The following is a 22,130-nucleotide window of genomic DNA, read 5'->3' on the forward strand; positions in this document are numbered from 1 at the left end:
TTTCCATGTCAGTCAACACACTCACAGTATATTGTTTCCATGTCAGTCAACACACTCACAGTATAATGTTTCCATGTCAGTCAACACACTCACAGTATAATGTTTTAATGTCAGTCAACACACTCACAGTATAATGTTTCCATGTCAGTCAACACACTCACAGTATAATGTTTTCATGTCAGTCAACACACTCACAGTTTAATGTTTTAATGTCAGTCAACACACTCACAGTTTAATGTTTTCATGTCAGTCAACACACTCACAGTATAATGTTTCCCTGTCAGTCAACACACTCACAGTATAATGTTTCCATGTCAGTCAACACACTCACAGTATAATGTTTCCCTGTCAGTCAACACACTCACAGTATAATGTTTCCATGTCAGTCAATGTCATTGTGTAAAGCAAAAGACAAAGTTCTGCATCATGGACGTAATAATATTGACTGAAGCTCTGTCGCCTGTCGTGGTTCTGATAATGTTTATGAACAGTTTAAAACAGTGTCTGTCTCACCTCTCTCCTCTCCCAGCCTTCATGTGTCCAGACCGACTGCGTTACCAGGCCTGTCTGCCTACCTGTACGGCCCAGTCCTGCTCCAACCACGACTTTGACCACCACCCTGAGCAGTGTACAGGCCTGACAGAGGGATGTGTTTGTCCTGAGGGCACTCTGCTCCATCGACCCTACTCTGCCCTCTGCATCCCCCCTGAGAAGTGTGGTGAGCCTTCACTGATCAACCCTCCGCCATCACACACACAATCAAATGAACACTGGTCAACATTCATATGATACAAAACACCCGGTCTGGTCTGGTCTGGTCTGGTCTGGTCTGGTCTGGTCTGGTCTAGTCTAGTCTAGTCTAGTCTAGTCTAGTCTGGTCCAGTCTAGTCTAGTCTAGTCTAGTCTGGTCTGGTCCAGTCTAGTCTAGTCTAGTCTAGTCTGGTCCAGTCTAGTCTAGTCTAGTCTAGTCTGGTCTGGTCCGGTCTAGTCTAGTCTAGTCTAGTCTAGTCTGGTCCGGTCTAGTCTAGTCTAGTCTAGTCTAGTCTAGTCTAGTCTGGTCTGGTCTGGTCTGGTCTGGTCTGGTCTTGTCTGGTCTGGTCCGGTCTAGTCTGGTCTTTAGTGGAATACACTTACTGTAAGTCACCCTGAGTAAGAACATCTGAGTAATGCATCTTACACTTCAGTTCATGTTTTATCTGTGTGTGTCTCCCAGCCTGTACGGACAGTTCGGGTGTACCCCGTGCTCCTGGCGAGGTGTGGAAGGCATCTTACACTTCAGTACATGTTTTATCTGTGTGTGTGTCCCAGCCTGTACGGACAGTTCGGGTGTACCCCGTGCTCCTGGCGAGGTGTGGAAGGCGTCTAAAGATGGCTGCTGTATGTATCGCTGTGACAACGACAGTATCGTTCCAGTGGAGTATAACTGCTCTGCCGTGTCTCAGCCGCTCTGCCGCAGGGCCGGGGAAGTGGTCATCAGTCTGGCAGACGACACCTCCTGCTGCCCACAGAAAGCCTGCGGTAAGAAACTGGCACATTACTACAGTACACTGGGAAAATTCAAGTTAGGTTAACCTAAAACTTAGTGGGTTAAACCAAATTACTTAAACCAGTGGTGGAAAATGTACTCGATTTAAATACTTGAGTAAAAGTAAAGATACCTTAATAGTATTTTTTCACCCAGTAAAATACTAAAAAGTCTAAAAGTATTTGGTTTTAAATATACTTAAATATCAAAAGTAAATGTAGGTGCTAAAATGTACTTAAGTATCAAAAGCAAAAGTAAAAGCATGAATAATTTAAAATTCCTTATATTAAGCAAACCAGACGGCACAATTTGAATGTTTATTTTGTTATTTGACGAATAGCCAGGGTTTACACTCCGACCCTCAGACATCATCTCCGACCCTCAGACATCATCTCCGACCCTCAGACATCATCTCCGACCCTCAGACATCATCTCCGACCCTCAGACATCATCTCCGTCCCTCAGACATCATTTAAAAACAAAGCATTTGTGTTTAGTGAGTCCGTCAGATCAGAGGCAGTAGGGATGACCTTGATAAGTGTGCGAATTGGACCATTTTCTGCCCTGCAGAAAAAATACATCATTTTCCATAGGCAAGTATATATTTTTTATTTAACCAGGCAAGTCAGTTAAGAACAAATTCTTATTTACAATGACGGCCTACACCGGTCAAACCTGGGTCAAACCTGGGTCAAACCTGGGCCAAACCTGGGTCAAACCTGGGCCAAACCTGGGTCAAACCTGGGTCAAACCTGGGTCAAACCTGGGCCAAACCTGGGTCAAACCTGGGCCAAACCTGGGTCAAACCTGGGTCAAACCTGGGCCAAACCTGGGTCAAACCTGGGTCAAACCTGGGTCAAACCTGGGCCAAACCTGGGTCAAACCTGGGTCAAACCTGGGCCAAACCTGGGTCAAACCTGGGCCAAACCTGGGTCAAACCTGGGTCAATTGTACGCCGTCCTATGGGACTCCCAATTACGGCCGGTTGTGATACAGCCTGGATTCAAACCGGGGTGTCTGTAATGAGATGCAGTGCCTCAGACTGCTCCCCCACTCAGGAGCCCAAGTAAAAGTTGTAAAAAATATGAATAATAAAGCAAAGTACAGATAACCCCCAAAAAAACAACTTAAGTAGTACTTCAAAGTATTTTTCACTTAAGTACTTTACACCAAAGACTTGAACCAACTTAGCAAAGTCAGCTGCTGTCCTATGAAAGCCTGCTGTAACACTCTGTCACAAGTGGACCACTACTCAAAAAAAATGAATCCGATGGCCCTGAAAACAATTGTGAAGGAACTTTAAAGAGTTGAGAGCTCAACTCAATGTCAACGGGAACTTGAGTTCCACTTGAACAATTTAGGAACGATGTTTAGGCGGCCATTATGTATTGTGATTGGTTTGTATTGATCTGATGGTGTCTGTCTGTCTGTCTGTCTGTCTGTCTGTCTGTCTGTCTCTCTGTCTCTCTGTCTCTCTGTCTCTCTGTCTCTCTGTCTCTCTGTCTGTCATCCAGTTTGTAACCAAACCCTGTGTGACATCTTCCCCCCGGAGTGTCAGTATGGAGAGAAGCTGGTGTCTTACTTCAGAGAGGACTCCTGCTGTCCAGACTACGTCTGTGGTGAGGGGGGCTCTCTTCTGTATAATCACCACCACTAGGCCATATGATGATACTAAGCTATATTATGATAACAGGCTATATGATGATTCCAGGCTATATTATGATACCAGGCTATATGATGATACCATTCTATATGATTATACCAGGCTATATGATGATACAAGACTATATGATGATACTAGACTATATAATGATACAATTATATATGATGATACTAGGATATATGATGATACCAGGCTACATGATGATACCAGGCTATATGATGATCCCAGGCTATATGATGATCCCAGGCTATATGATGATACTAGACTATATAATGATACAATTCTATATGCTGATACTATTCTATATGCTGATTCCAGGCTATATGATGATACTAGACCATATGATGATACTAGGATATGTGATGATACTATGCTATATGATGATACTAGGATATATGATGATATCAGACTATATGATGATATCAGACTATATGATGATACCAGGCTACATGATGATACTAGGTTATATGATGATACTAGACTATATAATGATACAATTATATATGATGATACTAGGATATATGATGATACCAGGCTACATGATGATACCAGGCTATATGATGATCCCAGGCTATATGATGATACTAGACTATATAATGATACAATTCTATATGCTGATACTATTCTATATGCTGATTCCAGGCTATATGATGATACTAGGATATGTGATGATACTATGCTATATGATGATACTAGGATATATGATGATATCAGACTATATGATGATATCAGACTATATGATGATACCAGGCTACATGATGATACTAGGTTATATGATGATACTAGACTATATAATGATACAATTATATATGATGATACTATTCTATATGATGATACTAGGATATATGATGATACTATGCTATATGATGATACTAGGATATATGATGATACTATGCTATATGATGATACTAGGCTATATGATGATACTAGGATATATGATGATACTAGGATATATGATGATACTAGGATATATGATGATACTAGGATATATGATGATGCTAGGATATATGATGATGCTAGGATATATGATGATACTAGGATATATGATGATACTAGACTATATGATGATACTATTCTATATGATGATACCAGACTATATGATGATACTATTCTATATGATGATACCAAGCTATATGATGATACTATTCTATATGATAATACCAAGCTATATGATGATACTAGGCTATATGATGATACCAGGCTATATGATGATACTAGGATATATGATGATACTATTCTATATGATAATACCAAGCTATATGATGATACTAGGCTATATGATGATACCAGGCAATATGATGATACTAGGATATATGATGATACTATTCTATATGATGATACTAGGATATATGATGATACTAGGATATATGATGATACTAGGATATGTGATGATACTATTCTATATGATGATACTAGGATATATGATGATACTAGGATATATGATGATACTATTCTATATGATGATACTAGGATATATGATGATACTAGGCTATATGATGATACTATTCTATATGATGATACTAGGATATATGATGATACTAGACTATATGATGATACTATTCTATATGATGATACTAGACTATATGATGATACTATTATATATGATGATACTATTCTATATGATGATACTATTCTATATGATAATACCAAGCTATATGATGATACTAGGATATATGATGATACTAGGCTATATGATGATACTAGGCTATATGATGATACCAGGCTATATGATGATACTAGGATATATGATGATACTAGGCTATATGATGATACTATTCTATATGATGATACCAGGCTATATGATGATACTAGGCTATATGATGATACTATTCTATATGATAATACCAGACTATATGATGATACCAGACTATATGATGATACCAGACTATATGATGATACCAGGCTATATGATGATACTATTCTATATGATTATACTATTCTATATGATGATACCAGGCTATATGATGATATTATTCTATGTGATGATACTTGGCCATGGTGATACATATGTTTAAAATGTGTATTTCTGTGTGTGTGTGTGTGTGTGTGTGTGTGTGTTGTGTACAGAGTGTGACCCAGAGCGCTGTGAGTCAGACGTCCCAGCCTGTAGAGAGGACCAGACCCTCATCGCCACCAGGGCTGATGGCAGCTGCTGCCTGGCACACATCTGTAGTGAGTCAACCACAACAATATAACCACAATGCAACCATGACAGACCTGCATCATCCCACACCACAACCACAACCATGACCAAAATATAACCACAACGCAACCACACCACAACCATGACCACAATATAACCACAACCATGACCACAATATAACCACAACCATGACCACAATATAACCACAACCATGACCACAATATAACTACAACACAACCATGACCACAATATAACAACAACACAACCATGACAGACCAGCATCATCCCACAACATAACCACAACCATGACCACAATATAACCACAACCATGACCACAATATAACCACAACGCAACCACAACCACAATATAACCACAACGCAACCACACCACAACCACAACCATGACCACAATATAACCACGCCACAACCACAACCACAATATAACCACAACGCAACCACAACCACAATATAACCACAACGCAACCACACCACAACCACAACCATGACCACAATATAGCCACACCACACCACAACCACAATATAACCACAACCACAACCACAACACAACCATGACCACAACATAATGACAATGCAACCACAACCATGACAGACCAGCATCATCCCACAAACATAACCAGAATCTAATTCTTCGTCATGCCATTATACACATTGTTAAAGTTATGTGTTTTACTGTCAAACTGTGGTGTCTCCTTTCTCCAGTGTGTTGATGTGTCTCCTTTCTCCAGTGTGTTGATGTGTCTCCTTTCTCCAGTGTGTTGATGTGTCTCCTTTCTCCAGTGTGTTGATGTGTCTCCTTTCTCCAGTGTGTTGATGTGTCTCCTTTCTCCAGTGTGTTGATGTGTCTCCTTTCTCCAGTGTGTTGATGTGTCTCCTTTCTCCAGTGTGTTGATGTGTCTCCTTTCTCCAGTGTGTTGATGTGTCTCCTTTCTCCAGTGTGTTGATGTGTCTCCTTTCTCCAGTGTTGTTGATGTGTCTCCTTTCTCCAGTGTGTTGATGTGTCTCCTTTCTCCAGTGTGTTGATGTGTCTCCTTTCTCCAGTGTGTTGATGTGTCTCCTTTCTCCAGTGTTGTTGATGTGTCTCCTTTCTCCAGTGTGTTGATGTGTCTCCTTTCTCCAGTGTGTTGATGTGTCTCCTTTCTCCAGTGTTGTTGATGTGTCTCCTTTCTCCAGTGTGTTGATGTGTCTCCTTTCTCCAGTGTGTTGATGTGTCTCCTTTCTCCAGTGTGTTGATGTGTCTCCTTTCTCCAGTGTGTTGATGTGTCTCCTTTCTCCAGTGTGTTGATGTGTCTCCTTTCTCCAGTGTGTTGATGTGTCTCCTTTCTCCAGTGTGTTGATGTGTCTCCTCTCTCCAGTGTGTTGATGTGTCTCCTTTCTCCAGTGTGTTGATGTGTCTCCTTTCTCCAGTGTGTTGATGTGTCTCCTCTCTCCAGTGTGTTGATGTGTCTCCTTTCTCCAGTGTGTTGATGTGTCTCCTCTCTCCAGTGTGTTGATGTGTCTCCTTTATCCAGTGTGTTGATGTGTCTCCTTTCTCCAGTGTGTTGATGTGTCCTCTCTCCAGTGTGTTGATGTGTCTCCTTTCTCCAGTGATGTGTCTCCTTTCTCCAGTGATGTGTCTCCTTTCTCCAGTGTGTTGATGTGTCTCCTTTCTCCAGTGTGTTGATGTGTCTCCTTTCTCCAGTGTGTTGATGTGTCTCCTTTCTCCAGTGTGTTGATGTGTCTCCTCTCTCCAGTGTGTGGTTCCTGTTTGGAGGTGGTTCCAAACTGCCAGGATGGAGAGGTGTTGACGGTGGACGCCAACAGTACAGACCTCTGCTGTCCTGTCTACCACTGTGGTGAGTACAACACACACACACACACACACACACACACACACACACACACACACACACACTCACAGTGTCTCTGATTCCTGTGTGTGTGTGTGCAGTGTGTGAGCCGTACCGGTGTGCTGAGTTGTCATGTCCCTTGGGGATGTCTGCTGTCACCGTGTCCCCTCCAGACCACTGCTGTCCCCTGCACAGCTGCGGTAAAGTAGCTTCTTACACCATCACGTAATGATGAGGGAACGTGTGTCCTCCTCCATCACGTAGCAACCTGTTAGCCTCCAGTTTAATCAGTCTAACTCTCATGTAGTTTATTCAACCCCAAAAAAAACACAAATTGAAAATGTTATTTTTTGTTTCCCTATGTTTTTCCAGAGTGTGCGTGTGACAAACTGTCGAAGCCAAAATGTGTTCTGGTAGGTTTCTGTATGATTCCACATGATAATGGATGTGTTTGTGTTATCTCTGTAGTGGATGTGTTCGTGTTATCTTTGTAGTGGATGTGTTCGTGTTATCTCTGTAGTGGATGTGTTCATGTTATCTCTGTAGTGGATGTGATCATGTTATCTCTGTAGTGGATGTGTCCCTGTAGTGGATGTGTTCGTGTTATCTCTGTAGTGGATGTGTTCGTGTTATCTCTGTAGTGGATGTGTTCGTGTTATCTCTGTAGTGGATGTGATCATGTTATCTCTGTAGTGGATGTGTCCCTGTAGTGGATGTGTTCGTGTTATCTCTGTAGTGGATGTGTTCGTGTTATCTCTGTAGTGGATGTGTTCATGTTATCTCTGTACTGGATGTGTTCGTGTTATCTCTGTAATGGATGTGTTCGTGTTATCTCTGTAGTGGATGTGCTCGTGTTATCTCTGTAGTGGATGTGTCCCTGTAGTGGATGTGTTCGTGTTATCTCTGTAGTGGATGTGTTCATGTTATCTCTGTAGTGGATGTGCTCGTGTTATCTCTGAAGTGGATGTGTCCCTGTAATGGATGTGCTCGTGTTATCTCTGTAGTGGATGTGTTCATGTTATCTCTGTAGTGGATGTGCTCGTGTTATCTCTGTAGTGGATGTGTCCCTGTAATGGATGTGTTCGTGTTATCTCTGTAATGGATGTGTTTGTGTTATCTCTGTAGTGGATGTGTCCCTGTAATGGATGTGTTCGTGTTATCTCTGTAGTGGATGTGTTTGTGTTATCTCTGTAGTAGATGTGTTCGTGTTATCTCTGTAGTGGATGTGTTTGTGTTATCTCTGTAGTGGATGTGCTCATGTTATCTCTGTAGTGGATGTGTCCCTGTAATGGATGTGTTCGTGTTATCTCTGTAGTGGATGTGTTTGTGTTATCTCTGTAGTGGATGTGTCTCTGTAGTGGATGTGTTCATGTTATCTCTGTAGTGGATGTGTTTGTGTTATCTCTGTAGTGGATGTGTTCGTGTTATCTCTGTAGTGGATGTGTTCGTGTTATCTCTGTAGTAGATGTGTTCGTGTTATCTCTGTAGTGGATGTGTTCATGTTATCTCTGTAGTGGATGTGTTCGTGGTATCTCTGTAGTGGATGTGTTCATGTTATCTCTGTAGTGGATGTGTTCGTGGTATCTCTGTAGTGGATGTGTTCGTGGTATCTCTGTAGTGGATGTGTTCGTGTAATGGATGTGTTCGTGTTATCTCTGTAGTGGATGTGTTCGTGGTATCTCTGTAGTGGATGTGTTCGTGGTATCTCTGTAGTGGATGTGTTCGTGTAATGGATGTGTTCGTGTTATCTCTGTAGTGGATGTGTTCGTGTTATCTCTGTAGTGGATGTGTTCATGTTATCTCTGTAGTGGATGTGTTCATGTTATCTCTGTAGTGGATGTGTTCATGTTATCTCTGTAATGGATGTGTTTGTGTTATCTCTGTAGTGGATGTGTTCATGTTATCTCTGTAGTGGATGTGTTCATGTTATCTCTGTAGTGGATGTGTTCGTGTTATCTCTGTAGTGGATGTGTTCATGTTATCTCTGTAATGGATGTGTTTGTGTTATCTCTGTAGTGGATGTGTTCATGTTATCTCTGTAGTGGATGTTTCCGTGTTATCTCTGTAATGGATGTGTTCGTGTTATCTCTGTAGTGGATGTGTTTGTGTAATGGAAGTGTTATCTCTGTGTTTGTTAGTGCTGTATAGCTGTGCTGTTCGCTGGCTGACGTGTTGTCTTCTGAATAGGGAGAGACCATGCAGGTGGACAGGGCTTTCCTAGCAGACCCAACTAACCAGTGTTCCTGTAAGAGATTTAACTGTGGTAAGTGCTCGGGTATCATTAGACAGTAACAAACCTTTTCCATTATACAATCATTTCATATTTCATATTATATAAGTGTGTTCATGTACACAGTTAATGTGTGATCATGTACAGTACATTTTCAGTTAATGTGTGATCATGTACAGTACATTTTCAGTTAATGTGTGATCATGTACAGTACATTTTCAGTTAATGTGTGATCATGTACAGTACATTTTCAGTTAGTGTGTTCATGTTCAGTACATTTTTAATGAATGTGTGTTCATGCGTGTCTGTGTCTGTGTTTGTCTGTACCCCTCTTACAGTGCGTGAGGCGGTGTGTGTGGACGGGGAGCGGGGTGTTATGCATCCGGGACAGACCCTCGTGGATCACAGTCAGGAGGGGGTGTGTCTCACCACCCAGTGTAGCCACAGTCTGGATCCCACAACGGGCTTCCACCACCTCCGCACCGCCACCACCAACTGCTCTGCTCAGTGCCAACCGGTTAGTCAGTTAGCCTCAGGATGCTAATGTCTGATACCTCAACTGCTACAAATGCTACTATTGCTGTCCCTATTCAGCAGTAGCCTACTGCTAGCGTCTGATACATCAACTGCTACAAATGCTACTATTGCTGTCCCTATTCAGTACTACTAGCCTAATGCTAATATCTGATACCTCAACTGCTACAAATGCTACTATTGCTGTCCCTATTCAGTACTCCTAGCCTACTGCTAGTGTCTGATATCTCAACCGCTACAAATGCTACTACTGCTGTCCCTATTCAGTACTACTAGCCTACTGCTAGTGTCTGATATTTCTACCGCTACAAATGCTTCTATTGCTGTCCCTATTCAGTACTCCTAGCGTCTGATACCTCAACCGCTACAAATGCTACTATTGCTGTCCCTATTCAGTACTACTAGCCTAATGCTAATATCTGATACCTCAACTGCTACAAATGCTACTATTGCTGTCCCTACTCAGTACTACTAGCCTACTGCTAGTGTGTGATATCTCAACTGCTACAAATGCTACTACTGCTGTCCCTATTCAGCAGTAGCGTACTGCTAGTATTGTTAATACAGGTACTGTTACTCTTACTACAGTATATATGAATATATCAACTCAGGAAAAAAATAAACATCCTTTTTTCAGGACCCTGTCTTTCAAACATAATTCGTAAAAATCCAAATAACTTCACAGATCTTCATTGTAAAGGGTTTAAACAATGTTTCCCATGCTTTTTCAATGAACCATAAACAATTCATGAACATGCACCTGTGGAACGGTCGTTAAGACACTAACAGCTTACAGACGGTAGGCAATTAAGGTTTTAGTTATGAAAACTTAGGACACTGAAGAGGCCTTCCTACTGACTCTGAAAAACACCAAAAGAAAGATGCCCTGGGTTCCTGCTCATCTGCGTGAACGTGCCTTAGGTATGCTGTAAGGAGGCATGAGGACTGCAGATGTGGCCATAAATTGCAATGTTGTACTGTGAGACGCCTACAACAGCACTACAGGGAGACCACGTGTAACAACACCTGCACAGGATCGGTACATCCGAACATCACACCTGCGGGACAGGTACAGGATGGCAACAACAACTGCCCGAGTTACATCAGGAATGCACAATCCCTCCATCAGTGCTCAGACTGTCCGCAATAGGCTGAGAGAGGCTGGACTGAGGGCTTGTGGGCCTGTTGTAAGGCAGGTCTTCACCAGACATCACCGGCAGCAAAGTCGCCTATGGGCACAAACCCAATGTCGTTGGACCAGACAGGACTGGCAAAAAGTGCTCTTCACTAACGAGTCGCGGTTTTGTCTCACCAGGGGTGATGGTCGGATTCGCATTTATCGTCGACGGAATGAGCGTTACACCGAGGCCTGTACTCTGGAGTGGGATCGATTTGGAGGTGGAGGGTCCGTCATGGTCTGGGGCGGTGTGTCACAGAATCATCGGACTAAGCTTGTTGTCATTGCAGGCAATCTCAACGCTGTGGGTTACAGGGAACCCATCATCCTCCCTCATGTGGTACCCTTCCTACAGGCTCATCCTGACATGACCCTCCAGCATGACAATGCCACCAGCCATACTGCAGTGACAGTGATTTCCTGCAAGACAGGAATGTCAGTGTTCTGCCATGGCTAGCGAAGAGCCCGGATCTCAATTGAGCACATCTGGGACCTGTTGGATTGGAGGTTGAGGGCTAGGGCCATTCCCTCCAGAAATGTCCGGGAACTTGCAGGTGCCTTGGTGGAAGAGCGAGCAAGAACTGGCAAATCTGATGCAGTTCATGAGGAGGAGATGCACTGCAGTACTTAATGCAGCTGGTGGCCACACCAGATACTGACTGTTACTTTAGATTTCGACCCCCCCTTTGTTCAGGGACATATTATTATATTTCTGTTAGTCACATGTCTGTGGAACTTGTTCAGTTTATGTCTCAGTTGTTGAATCTTGTTATGTTCATACAAATATTTACATATGCTAAGTTTGCTGAAAATAAATGCAGTTGACAGTGAGAGGCTGTTTTTTTTGGTTGCTGAGTTTATATATATATATATATTTACACACATATACATATATATACAGTGGGGAGAACATGTATTTGATACACTGCCGATTTTGCAGGTTTTCCTACTTACAAAGCATGTAGAGGTCTGTAATTTTTATCAAAGGTACACTTCAACTGTGAGAGACGGAATCTAAAAAAAAATCCGGAAAATCACATTGTATGATTTTTAAGTAAAATCATTTATAATACAGGTACTATTACTACAGTAGATATGAATATATACATAAAATACAGGTACTATAACTATTACTACAGTACATATGAATATATATATATATAAAATACAGATACTATAACTATTACTACAGTAGATATAAATATATGTATATATATAAAATACAGGTACTATAACTATTACTACAGTATATATGAATGTATATGTTACGGTAGGCCTGTACTATCTTTTAGAACCAGATATACATCCCTCCCAAAGACCAGATGATGTGCTGTGGTGTCTGCAGGAACATCTCCTGTCTCTACCACAATGACAACGGTACTACACTCCTCTACAAGGTACAGTACAGAAAAGGTTCACCATCTGGACAGGCCAGGTACCCCCAGGTTATCTAATCAGTCCTGGTACTACCCTCTGATAGGCCAGGTACCCCCAGGTTATCTAATCAGTCCTGGTACTACCCTCTGATTGGCCAGGTACCCCCAGGTTATATAATCCTGGTACTACCCTCTGATAGGCCAGGTACCCCCAGGTTATCTAATCAGTCCTGGTACTACCCTCTGGACAGGCCAGGTACCCCCAGGTTATCTGATCAGTCCTGATACTACCCTCTGATAGGCCAGGTACCCCCAGGTTATCTAATCAGTCCTAGTACTACTCTCTGATAGGCCAGGTACCCTCAGGTTATCTAATCAGTCCTGTTACTACCCTCTGAAAGGCCAGGTACCCCCAGGTTATCTAATCAGTCCTGGTATTACCCTCTGGACAGGCCAGGTACCCCCAGGTTATCTAATCAGTCCTGTTACTACCCTCTGATAGGCCAGGTACCCCCAGGTTATCTAATCCTGGTACTACCCTCTGATAGGCCAGGTCCCCTCAGGTTAAAATCACTGCAGGTCATCAAGGTAAAGTAATATTGTATTGATCTGGATAATTGTATTGATGTTTCAGCCTGGGAAGTCGTGGGTGTCAGACTGTATGAAGTATGATTGTACCGACACACTGTCAGGCCCGACCCTGGTGTCCTACTCATTCAGCTGTCCACCCTTCAACCAGACAGAGTGTATGAAGGTACGGTTAACACACACACACACACACACACACACACACACACACACACACACACACACACACACACACACACACACACACACACACACACACACACACACACACACACGCTTTGGTCAGTCTTTGTAACCCTACTACCTCTCTATGAGGTTATTTTAGTTGACCTTTAACCCCTGAGATGTGACTGTTGTCTCCACTCTAGATTGGTGGAACCATTGTAAGTTACATGGATGGATGCTGCAAGACATGTGAGTAAAGAGAAAGACTACCTGTCCAGCTATGGTTTCTGTAGCTGCCTGTACGCCCATATTTAGTATTTTCCTGTATGCCCATATTTAGCCTCTCCCTCTATGCCAATGTTTAGTCTCTCCCTTTATGCCCATATTAAGTCTCTTCCTGTATGCCCATGTTTAGTCTCTTCCTGCATGCCCATATTAAGTATCTTCCTGTATGCCCATATTAAGTCTCTTCCTGTATGCCCATATTAAGTATCTTCCTGTATGCCCATATTAAGTCTCTTCCTGTATGCCCATGTTTAGTCTCTTCCTGTATGCCCATGTTTAGTCTCTCCCTGTATGCCCATGTTTAGTCTCTCCCTGTATGCCCATGTTTAGTCTCTTCCTGTATGCCCATGTTTAGTCTCTTCCTGTATGCCCATGTTTAGTCTCTTCCTGTATGCCCATGTTTAGTCTCTCCCTGTATGCCCATGTTTAGTCTCTCCCTGTATGCCCATGTTTAGTCTCTCCCTGTATGCCCATGTTTAGTCTCTTCCTGTATGCCCATGTTTAGTCTCTTCCTGTATGCCCATATTTAGTCTCTCCCTGTGTGCCCATGTTTAGTCTCTTCCTGTATGCCCATGTTTAGTCTCTTCCTGTATGCCCATATTAAGTCTCTCCCTGTATGCCCATGTTTAGTCTCTTCCTGTATGCCCATATTTAGTCTCTTCCTGTATGCCCATGTTTAGTCTCTCCCCACCTGCTTCTACTGAAGTTAATCTGTGCTACCTGTTTGTCGGATTACGTGTGTTTCCCAGTGTGTTTCCCAGTATATGTTTGTCCTTCAGTTTATGACCTCACCACTTCAATCAGACATTTTCACACTCCGCTTATGCTTAAAATATTTAGTTTCCCCCCCATTTGCAGGAAACTACCTACTGTTTTAGGCAATACCCACAGCAATATGATGTTGTGGCTCCTACTGTGCCCCCCCCCAAAGGGTCTATTAACAGTAATAGGAATAGATGCTTTTCAGTGAAAATAACCGCCATTCACTTTACAAGCAAAATGATCTAATCTGACATCCATGTTACCATGACTGCCAAAGGCCACACTTGGCCTATTCAGAGGGATTCAACATCCATACATGAATTGGTTCACACACCAATGACAAATGTATAACAACAGTTTTAACACCCCCCAATATTGTAAATAGAAATGCTACTACAGTATTTACGGTAACTTCATTGAAAAGCATATAGAACTAGATAGATAGAGTTGGGTTACTTTTCTTCCTTTTTTGTGTTCGTGTGCAATCTGACCATCGTGTACCAATCCCACCAGGTACCGGATATTCTCTCTTCCCCTTCCCTGTTAGTCCCCTGACACCCACAGTTGACACAAACTGTGAACGAGGTACCCGTCACTGATACAGATCTCAATGAGACAACAAGGCTTGCCAGCACCATTGTTGATATCCAACAATGTACTCCCTTTTTTTTTTTACAGAAACAATTACAGTACAGGACAAGTCAAAACAGACTCTTAAAAAAAACGTTTTTTTTGTGTCATTTTTTGTTGTTGTCATCCACTATTTTGTTACCATTTTTCCTCCAATTGTTCTCTGCGGATCACATGACACAGCTAAATCTTTCCCCGTTTTGCACTGTTGGGGGCAGTGCATTGTTGATCGCCAACAATGTACTGTTGGTAGTGGCCAAGTAGTCTGCAGTCGGTTAGATGTCTGCATGGTGCCTTGAACTGTAGTAGGGCGTCTTTTAGTACTGCTGAACACGGGTGTTCTGGGGGTTTGTACTGTCGCTAATGTTTTGGCTAATATGGTATAATTTGTATCCATTTATAAAAATAATTGTGTGCTCGTCTTTACTTCCCATTGTTTCCCCCCATCCTAGTCTTCCTGAAAGATGACGTGCAGTAGCACTGAAATATTTTATGCCATATTATCCAAACAATAACATCACCTGCTAACAAGTACTAGATGCATTCTGGTGAAAGGGTATCTGTTCTGTTTCTGAAACTCTTATTTATTTTTAAATTCATACTTGTATTAGAGGTTATAGTGGGCTTTTCACTCTTACGACAACGGACATATCCGTGTTCCTAGGCGATAAATGTTAGATATTATATTAGCTCCATGCATTGTAACAGGGATGTGTCATTTGTCAAGCTTTCTTTTTGTTGTTGTTTTTTGTCATAAACTATTGCAAAAAATATATTAAGACATACACATAATGTCAGTCTTATAACCATTAGATTGTCAACATTATGTCTTCTGCTTGAAGTGGTTGAAAGTAGACCCTTGTCAATAGGTACATAGGGTAGTAATGTGTTATTATCACATAGGATTCTTAGTAACGCATTTTGGTTGATTAACTAGGCAGCTACGTGGGGGAAAGAATTATGTGATGGAATTACACATTGGTTAATTAAAACTTGTTGACGCCAGGGGGCCCCCGTTCAGCTCAAACCGTGGCGCATGGAACGCAAAAATATTCTTCGAAATATTTAACCTCCACACATTAACAAGTCCAATAGCTCAAATGACCTTGTTCATCTACCCAGCATGTCAGATTTTTTAAATGTTTTACGGCGAAAACACACCACATATTTATATTAGACCACCACCGAAACGAAGACAAGAGGCAGCCATTTTGTCCCAGAAAATATACAATTATAAAAGCAGGATTAAAAAATAAATCATTCACTAACCTTTTGAAAATCTTCATCAGATGACAGTAATAGGACATGTTACACAGTACATTTTTTTTCTTTCAATAATATGCCATTTATATCCATAAATGTCCATTTACATTGAATTCATGTTCAGAAAATACTCAAAAATGTCCGCAGGAAATGTAGGTAGCGCCGCAAGATAACGTAAATAGACATCATAAACTTTGACTAAATATACATGTTCTACATATAGTTAGAAAGATACACTGCTTCTTTATGCAATCGCTTTGTTACATTTATTTTTAAAGTTACAGAAATCGCACACTATTCAATATTCTGAGACGGCGCTCAGATATAAGCTACATTTCTCCGTAATGTTGGAGTCAACAGAAAGACAGATTTCAGCATAAATATTCCCTTACCTTCGATGGTCTTCGTTCAGAATGTTCTGGAAAGGTTCATACTTACCCAATACATCGTTTGGTTTCAAGTCTTGCGTCTTTGTATTAGCTACTGCTAATAACATCAGCTGAAATGCACCCAAAATGTCTTCTGGTCCGGAAAAGTTGCGCATCAAAACTTCAAAATTACATATTATATGTCGACTAAACAGGTCAAACTAAGTGCAAAACCAAGCTTTAGGATGTTCTAAACATACAAAACAATTCTCAATTCAACCGGTCATTGTTTGTCCTTCTTCTGAGTACTGGAACAAAGGAATGGCTGGGACCAATTCGCGCCCTAACGCACAGGTTTTTTCTCGCGGCACTTACTCAAATCACTCCCATAGGGCCAATTCTTGCGGGATTTGAACGATTAAACGCTCTACAGAATGAGGACATCTAGTGGAAGACATAGAAAGTGTCCCCAGATCCATAGCTGGTTGGGAAGGGTGGGGGCGATGACGTCAAAGTTGCCCCAACTTTCATGACCACAAAACTAGTTTGGAAGAATGCCTGCCCTGTGAGTTCTGCTATACTTACAGACATAATTCCAACGGTTTTAGAAGCTTTAGAGTGTTTTCTATCCAATAATAATTATTATATGCATATATTAGCAATTTTTGACAATTTTTTTTTCAGTTTACTATGGGCACGCAATTGCTCCAAAGGGGGCAGTAGTCAGCCATATCTTTAACAGGTAACATGTTGTTGTTTTTTTACACTGACACCTCATCTACACAGAGGATTAAACCAGTAGGCTTACGCATCGCAGACTTCTCATACAATTGATATTCAAGTATGACATATTTCTGGCCTCCCTAAACCATTTCACATTAAAATCAATATTGCCGTCGTGGGGAATTGTCGCTAACAAAAACCTTGTGTCTTCATGTACCATTTACATTCTGACAGCATGACAACGGCTGTACTGTTTCTACTCCCTCTGTCTCTCTCTGTTCATGTATTCCTTCATGATTTCTACTTCCTCTGTCTCTCTCTGTTCATGTATTCCTTCATGGTTTCTACTCCCTCTGTCTCTCTCTGTTCATGTGTTCCTTCATGGTTTCTACTCCCTCTGTCTCTCTCTGTTCATGTATTCCTTCATGGTTTCTACTTCCTCTGTCTCTCTCTGTTCATGTATTCCTTCATGATTTCTACTTCCTCTGTCTCTCTCTGTTCATGTATTCCTTCATGGTTTCTACTCCCTCTGTCTCTCTCTGTTCATGTGTTCCTTCATGGTTTCTACTCCCTCTGTTTCTCTCTGTTCATGCATTTCTTCATGGTTTCTACTTTGTTTCTATACGGCCGGCAGATCAGAGTTCTGGTCTAATGGTTGTTCTTCAGAACCTGATCCAGACTGATGGGATGTGTGGTCAGAACCAGATTAAGACTGATGGGATGTGTGGTCAGAACCAGATCCAGACTGATGGGATGTGTGGTCAGAACCAGATCCAGACTGATGAGATGTGTGGTCAGAACCAGATTAAGACTGATGTGATGTGTGGTCAGAACCAGATCCAGACTGATGTGATGTGTGGTCAGAACCATATTAAGACTGATGGGATGTGTGGTCAGAACCAGATTAAGACTGATGGGATGTGTGGCCAGAACCAGATCAAGACTGATGTGATGTGTGGTCAGAACCAGATCCAGACTGATGGGATGTGTGGTCAGAACCAGATCCAGACTGATGAGATGTGTGGTCAGAACCATATTAAGACTGATGGGGTGTGTGGTCAGAACCAGATCCAGACTGATGGGATGTGTGGTCAGAACCAGATTAAGACTGATGGGATGTGTGGTCAGAACCAGATCCAGACTGATGGGATGTGTGGTCAGAACCAGATTAAGACTGATGTGATGTGTGGTCAGAACCAGATCCAGACTGATGGGATGTGTGGTCAGAATCAAATTAAGACTGATGGGATGTGTGATCAGAACCAGATCCAGACTGATGGGATGTGTGGTCAGAACCAGATCCAGACTGATGAGATGTGTGGTCAGAACCAGATTAAGACTGATGGGATGTGTGGTCAGAACCAGATCCAGACTGATGGGATGTGTGGTCAGAACCAGATTAAGACTGATGGGATGTGTGGTCAGAACCAGATCCAGACTGATGGGATGTGTGGTCAGAACCAGATTAAGACTGATGTGATGTGTGGTCAGAACCAGATCCAGACTGATGGGATGTGTGGTCAGAACCATATTAAGACTGATGGGATGTGTGGTCAGAACCATATTAAGACTAATGGGATGTGTGGTCAGAACCAGATTAAGACTAATGGGATGTGTGGTCAGAACCAGATTAAGACTGATGTGATGTGTGGTCAGAACCAGATCCAGACTGATGGGATGTGTGGTCAGAACCATATTAAGACTGATGGGATGTGTGGTCAGAACCAGATCCAGACTGATGGGATGTGTGGTCAGAACCATATTAAGACTGATGGGATGTGTGGTCAGAACCAGATCCAGACTGATGGGATGTGTGGTCAGAACCAGATTAAGACTGATGTGATGTGTGGTCAGAACCAGATCCAGACTGATGTGATGTGTGGTCAGAACCATATTAAGACTGATGGGATGTGTGGTCAGAACCAGATTAAGACTGATGGGATGTGTGGTCAGAACCAGATCAAGACTGATGTGATGTGTGGTCAGAACCAGATCCAGACTGATGGGATGTGTGGTCAGAACCAGATCCAGACTGATGAGATGTGTGGTCAGAACCATATTAAGACTGATGGGATGTGTGGTCAGAACCAGATCCAGACTGATGGGATGTGTGGTCAGAACCAGATTAAGACTGATGGGATGTGTGGTCAGAACCAGATCCAGACTGATGGGATGTGTGGTCAGAACCAGAATAAGACTGATGGGATGTGTGGTCAGAACCAGATCCAGACTGATGGGATGTGTGGTCAGAACCAGATCCAGACTGATGGGATGTGTGGTCAGAACCAGATCCAGACTGATGGGATGTGTGGTCAGAACCAGAATAAGACTGATGGGATGTGTGGTCAGAACCAGATCCAGACTGATGGGATGTGTGGTCAGAACCAGATTAAGACTGATGTGATGTGTGGTCAGAACCAGATCCAGACTGATGGGATGTGTGGTCAGAACCAAATTAAGACTGATGGGATGTGTGGTCAGAACCAGATCCAGACTGATGGGATGTGTGGTCAGAACCAGATTAAGACTGATGTGATGTGTGGTCAGAACCAGATCCAGACTGATGGGATGTGTGGTCAGAACCAGATCCAGACGGATGGGATGTGTGGTCAGAACCATATTAAGACTGATGGGATGTGTGGTCAGAACCAGATCCAGACTGATAGGATGTGTGGTCAGAACCATATTAAGACTGATGAGATGTGTGGTCAGAACCATATGAAGACTGATGATATGTGTGGTCAGAACCAGATCCAGACTGATGTGATGTGTGGTCAGAACCAGATCCAGACTGATGTGATGTGTGGTCAGAACCAGATCCAGACTGATGTGATGTGTGGTCAGAACCAGATCCAGACTGACGGGATGTGTGGTCAGAACCAAATCCAGACTGATGGGATGTGTGGTCATTGTATTTGTGAACCCTGCAGGTAAAGAAGATGGGAAGTCCTGTCAGAAGGTGACAGTAAGGATGACGATACGGAAGAACGACTGTCGCAGTAACAGACCGGTACGTTTTAATTTTTTTTAATTGATTCTGACCTGGTTATATAAATGTTACATCAAAATGTAGGAATAGCACCAATTGTTTACTCCATGTGTAACTCTGTGTTGTCTGTTCACACTGCTATGCCTTATCTTGGCCAGGTCGCAGTTGCAAATGAGAACTTGTTCTCAACTAGCCTACCTGGTTAAATAAAGGTGTTCTCAACTAGCCTACCTGGTTAAATAAAGGTGTTCTCAACTACCCTACCTGGTTAAATAAAGGTGTTCTCTACTAGCTTACCTGGTTAAATAAAGGTGTTCTCAACTAGCCTACCTGGTTAAATAAAGGTGTTCTCAACTAGCCTACCTGGTTAAATAAAGGTGTTCTCTACTAGCCTACCTGGTTAAATATAGGTGTTCTCACCTAGACTACCTGGTTAAATAAAGGTGTTCTCTACTAGCCTACCTGGTTAAATAAAGGTGTTCTCAACTAGCCTACCTGGTTAAATAAAGGTGAAATAAATAAATAAAATAAATAAATGTCTGGGGAACTTGTTTCTGGATGAGTAGGAGGGTCAAGTCCATCATGGATTATTGTGCCACGATAGTTGAGCAATATCTTCATCACGATAACGGCTTTTATCATGACGTCTTAAAAAAAGAAAACGCCAAAAAAAGCTAATCTTTATGTCGCATTAAGGATAATTCATAGCCCATCTACACCACCTGGATTAAAGAGGTAAGGTCATTTTATATGGCGTGGATCAGCTACGAACTGTCCTTTTAATGCTATATTTGGCGTAGTCGGCAGGATTAGGATATTCACGTTTAGAATTACATCCACCTTGTTACATTTTTTGTTATTGTTTTTTTTCCTCCAGGTCAACATAGTGTCATGTGACGGGAAGTGTCCGTCGGCCAGTATTTACAACTACAACATTAACACGTACGCCAGGTTCTGTAAGTGCTGCCGTGAGATGGGGCTGCAGAGACGCTCCGTGCAGCTCTACTGCAGTGGCAACTCCACGTGGGTCAACTACTCTATACAGGAACCCACCGACTGCTCCTGCCAGTGGTCTTAGTGGCCACACAGAGACACACACACACACACATGACCGTATGCATACATGACCGTTATTCACTACAGGTGTACACACATTAAGTATACGCGCACACACACGCACGCACACACGCACAACCTCACACAACCACACACACACACACACACACACACACACACACACACACACACACACACACACACACACACACACACACACACACACACACACACACACACACACACACACACACACACATACACACACTGCAGAGACACTACTCTTGTATGTCAGAGGGACAACAGAAGGTTGGGTATAGCAGAGCATGGTTTAGCGGCTTTGGGGCAGTTGAAGGTGGGTATATATATGGACACAGCACAGCATCTATACAGGCTGAGAGGAGGAGGAAGCTATGAGTGGCTGTCATCCTACCGAACCAAAAAGGCACCGTTACATTTCATGTTGATATGTTGTTTATTTGATTTCTCTTTATTTAAATTCTGCATTTCTATCTCTGAGAGTCAGGCTAGATGTCAGATCACGTTGTGTATCCAGAGCTGTAGGGTCAGTTCCGGGTTGGAAATGGTGTATTTCACCCGTTTGTTACTCTTCACGTACCTCATATGGGGCGGCAGGGTAGCCTAGTGGTTAGAGCGTTGGACTAGTAACCGGAAGGTTGCAAGCTCAAACCCCCGAGCAGACAAGGTACAAATCTGTCGTTCTGCCCCTGAACAGGCAGTTAACCCACTGTTCCTAGGCCGTTATTGAAAATAAGAATTTGTTAAATAAAGGTAAAAAATTGGTA

At 42.3% G+C, this 22,130-nt stretch overlaps 1 protein-coding gene across 1 annotated transcript in view; it reads left to right on the forward strand.

The window, feature by feature from the left end:
- LOC139384623 (otogelin-like) overlaps nt 1-21,346 on the forward strand; it is a 135,203-nt gene extending 113,857 nt beyond the window's left edge. The window contains exons 45-58 of the mRNA XM_071129441.1: nt 530-718; nt 1,309-1,518; nt 3,040-3,144; nt 5,256-5,360; nt 7,083-7,184; nt 7,280-7,378; nt 7,551-7,591; nt 9,366-9,441; nt 9,747-9,925; nt 12,412-12,516; nt 13,130-13,249; nt 13,452-13,497; nt 20,210-20,289; nt 21,146-21,346. Coding sequence (XP_070985542.1) covers nt 530-718; nt 1,309-1,518; nt 3,040-3,144; nt 5,256-5,360; nt 7,083-7,184; nt 7,280-7,378; nt 7,551-7,591; nt 9,366-9,441; nt 9,747-9,925; nt 12,412-12,516; nt 13,130-13,249; nt 13,452-13,497; nt 20,210-20,289; nt 21,146-21,346 — 1,658 coding nt within the window. The remainder of the gene's footprint in view (nt 1-529; nt 719-1,308; nt 1,519-3,039; nt 3,145-5,255; nt 5,361-7,082; nt 7,185-7,279; nt 7,379-7,550; nt 7,592-9,365; nt 9,442-9,746; nt 9,926-12,411; nt 12,517-13,129; nt 13,250-13,451; nt 13,498-20,209; nt 20,290-21,145) is intronic.
- Nucleotides 21,347-22,130: the final 784 nt, after the last annotated feature.

This window comes from Oncorhynchus clarkii, chromosome 26 (assembly GCF_045791955.1).
Source record: "Oncorhynchus clarkii lewisi isolate Uvic-CL-2024 chromosome 26, UVic_Ocla_1.0, whole genome shotgun sequence".
NCBI classification, from domain to species: Eukaryota; Metazoa; Chordata; class Actinopteri; order Salmoniformes; family Salmonidae; genus Oncorhynchus; species Oncorhynchus clarkii.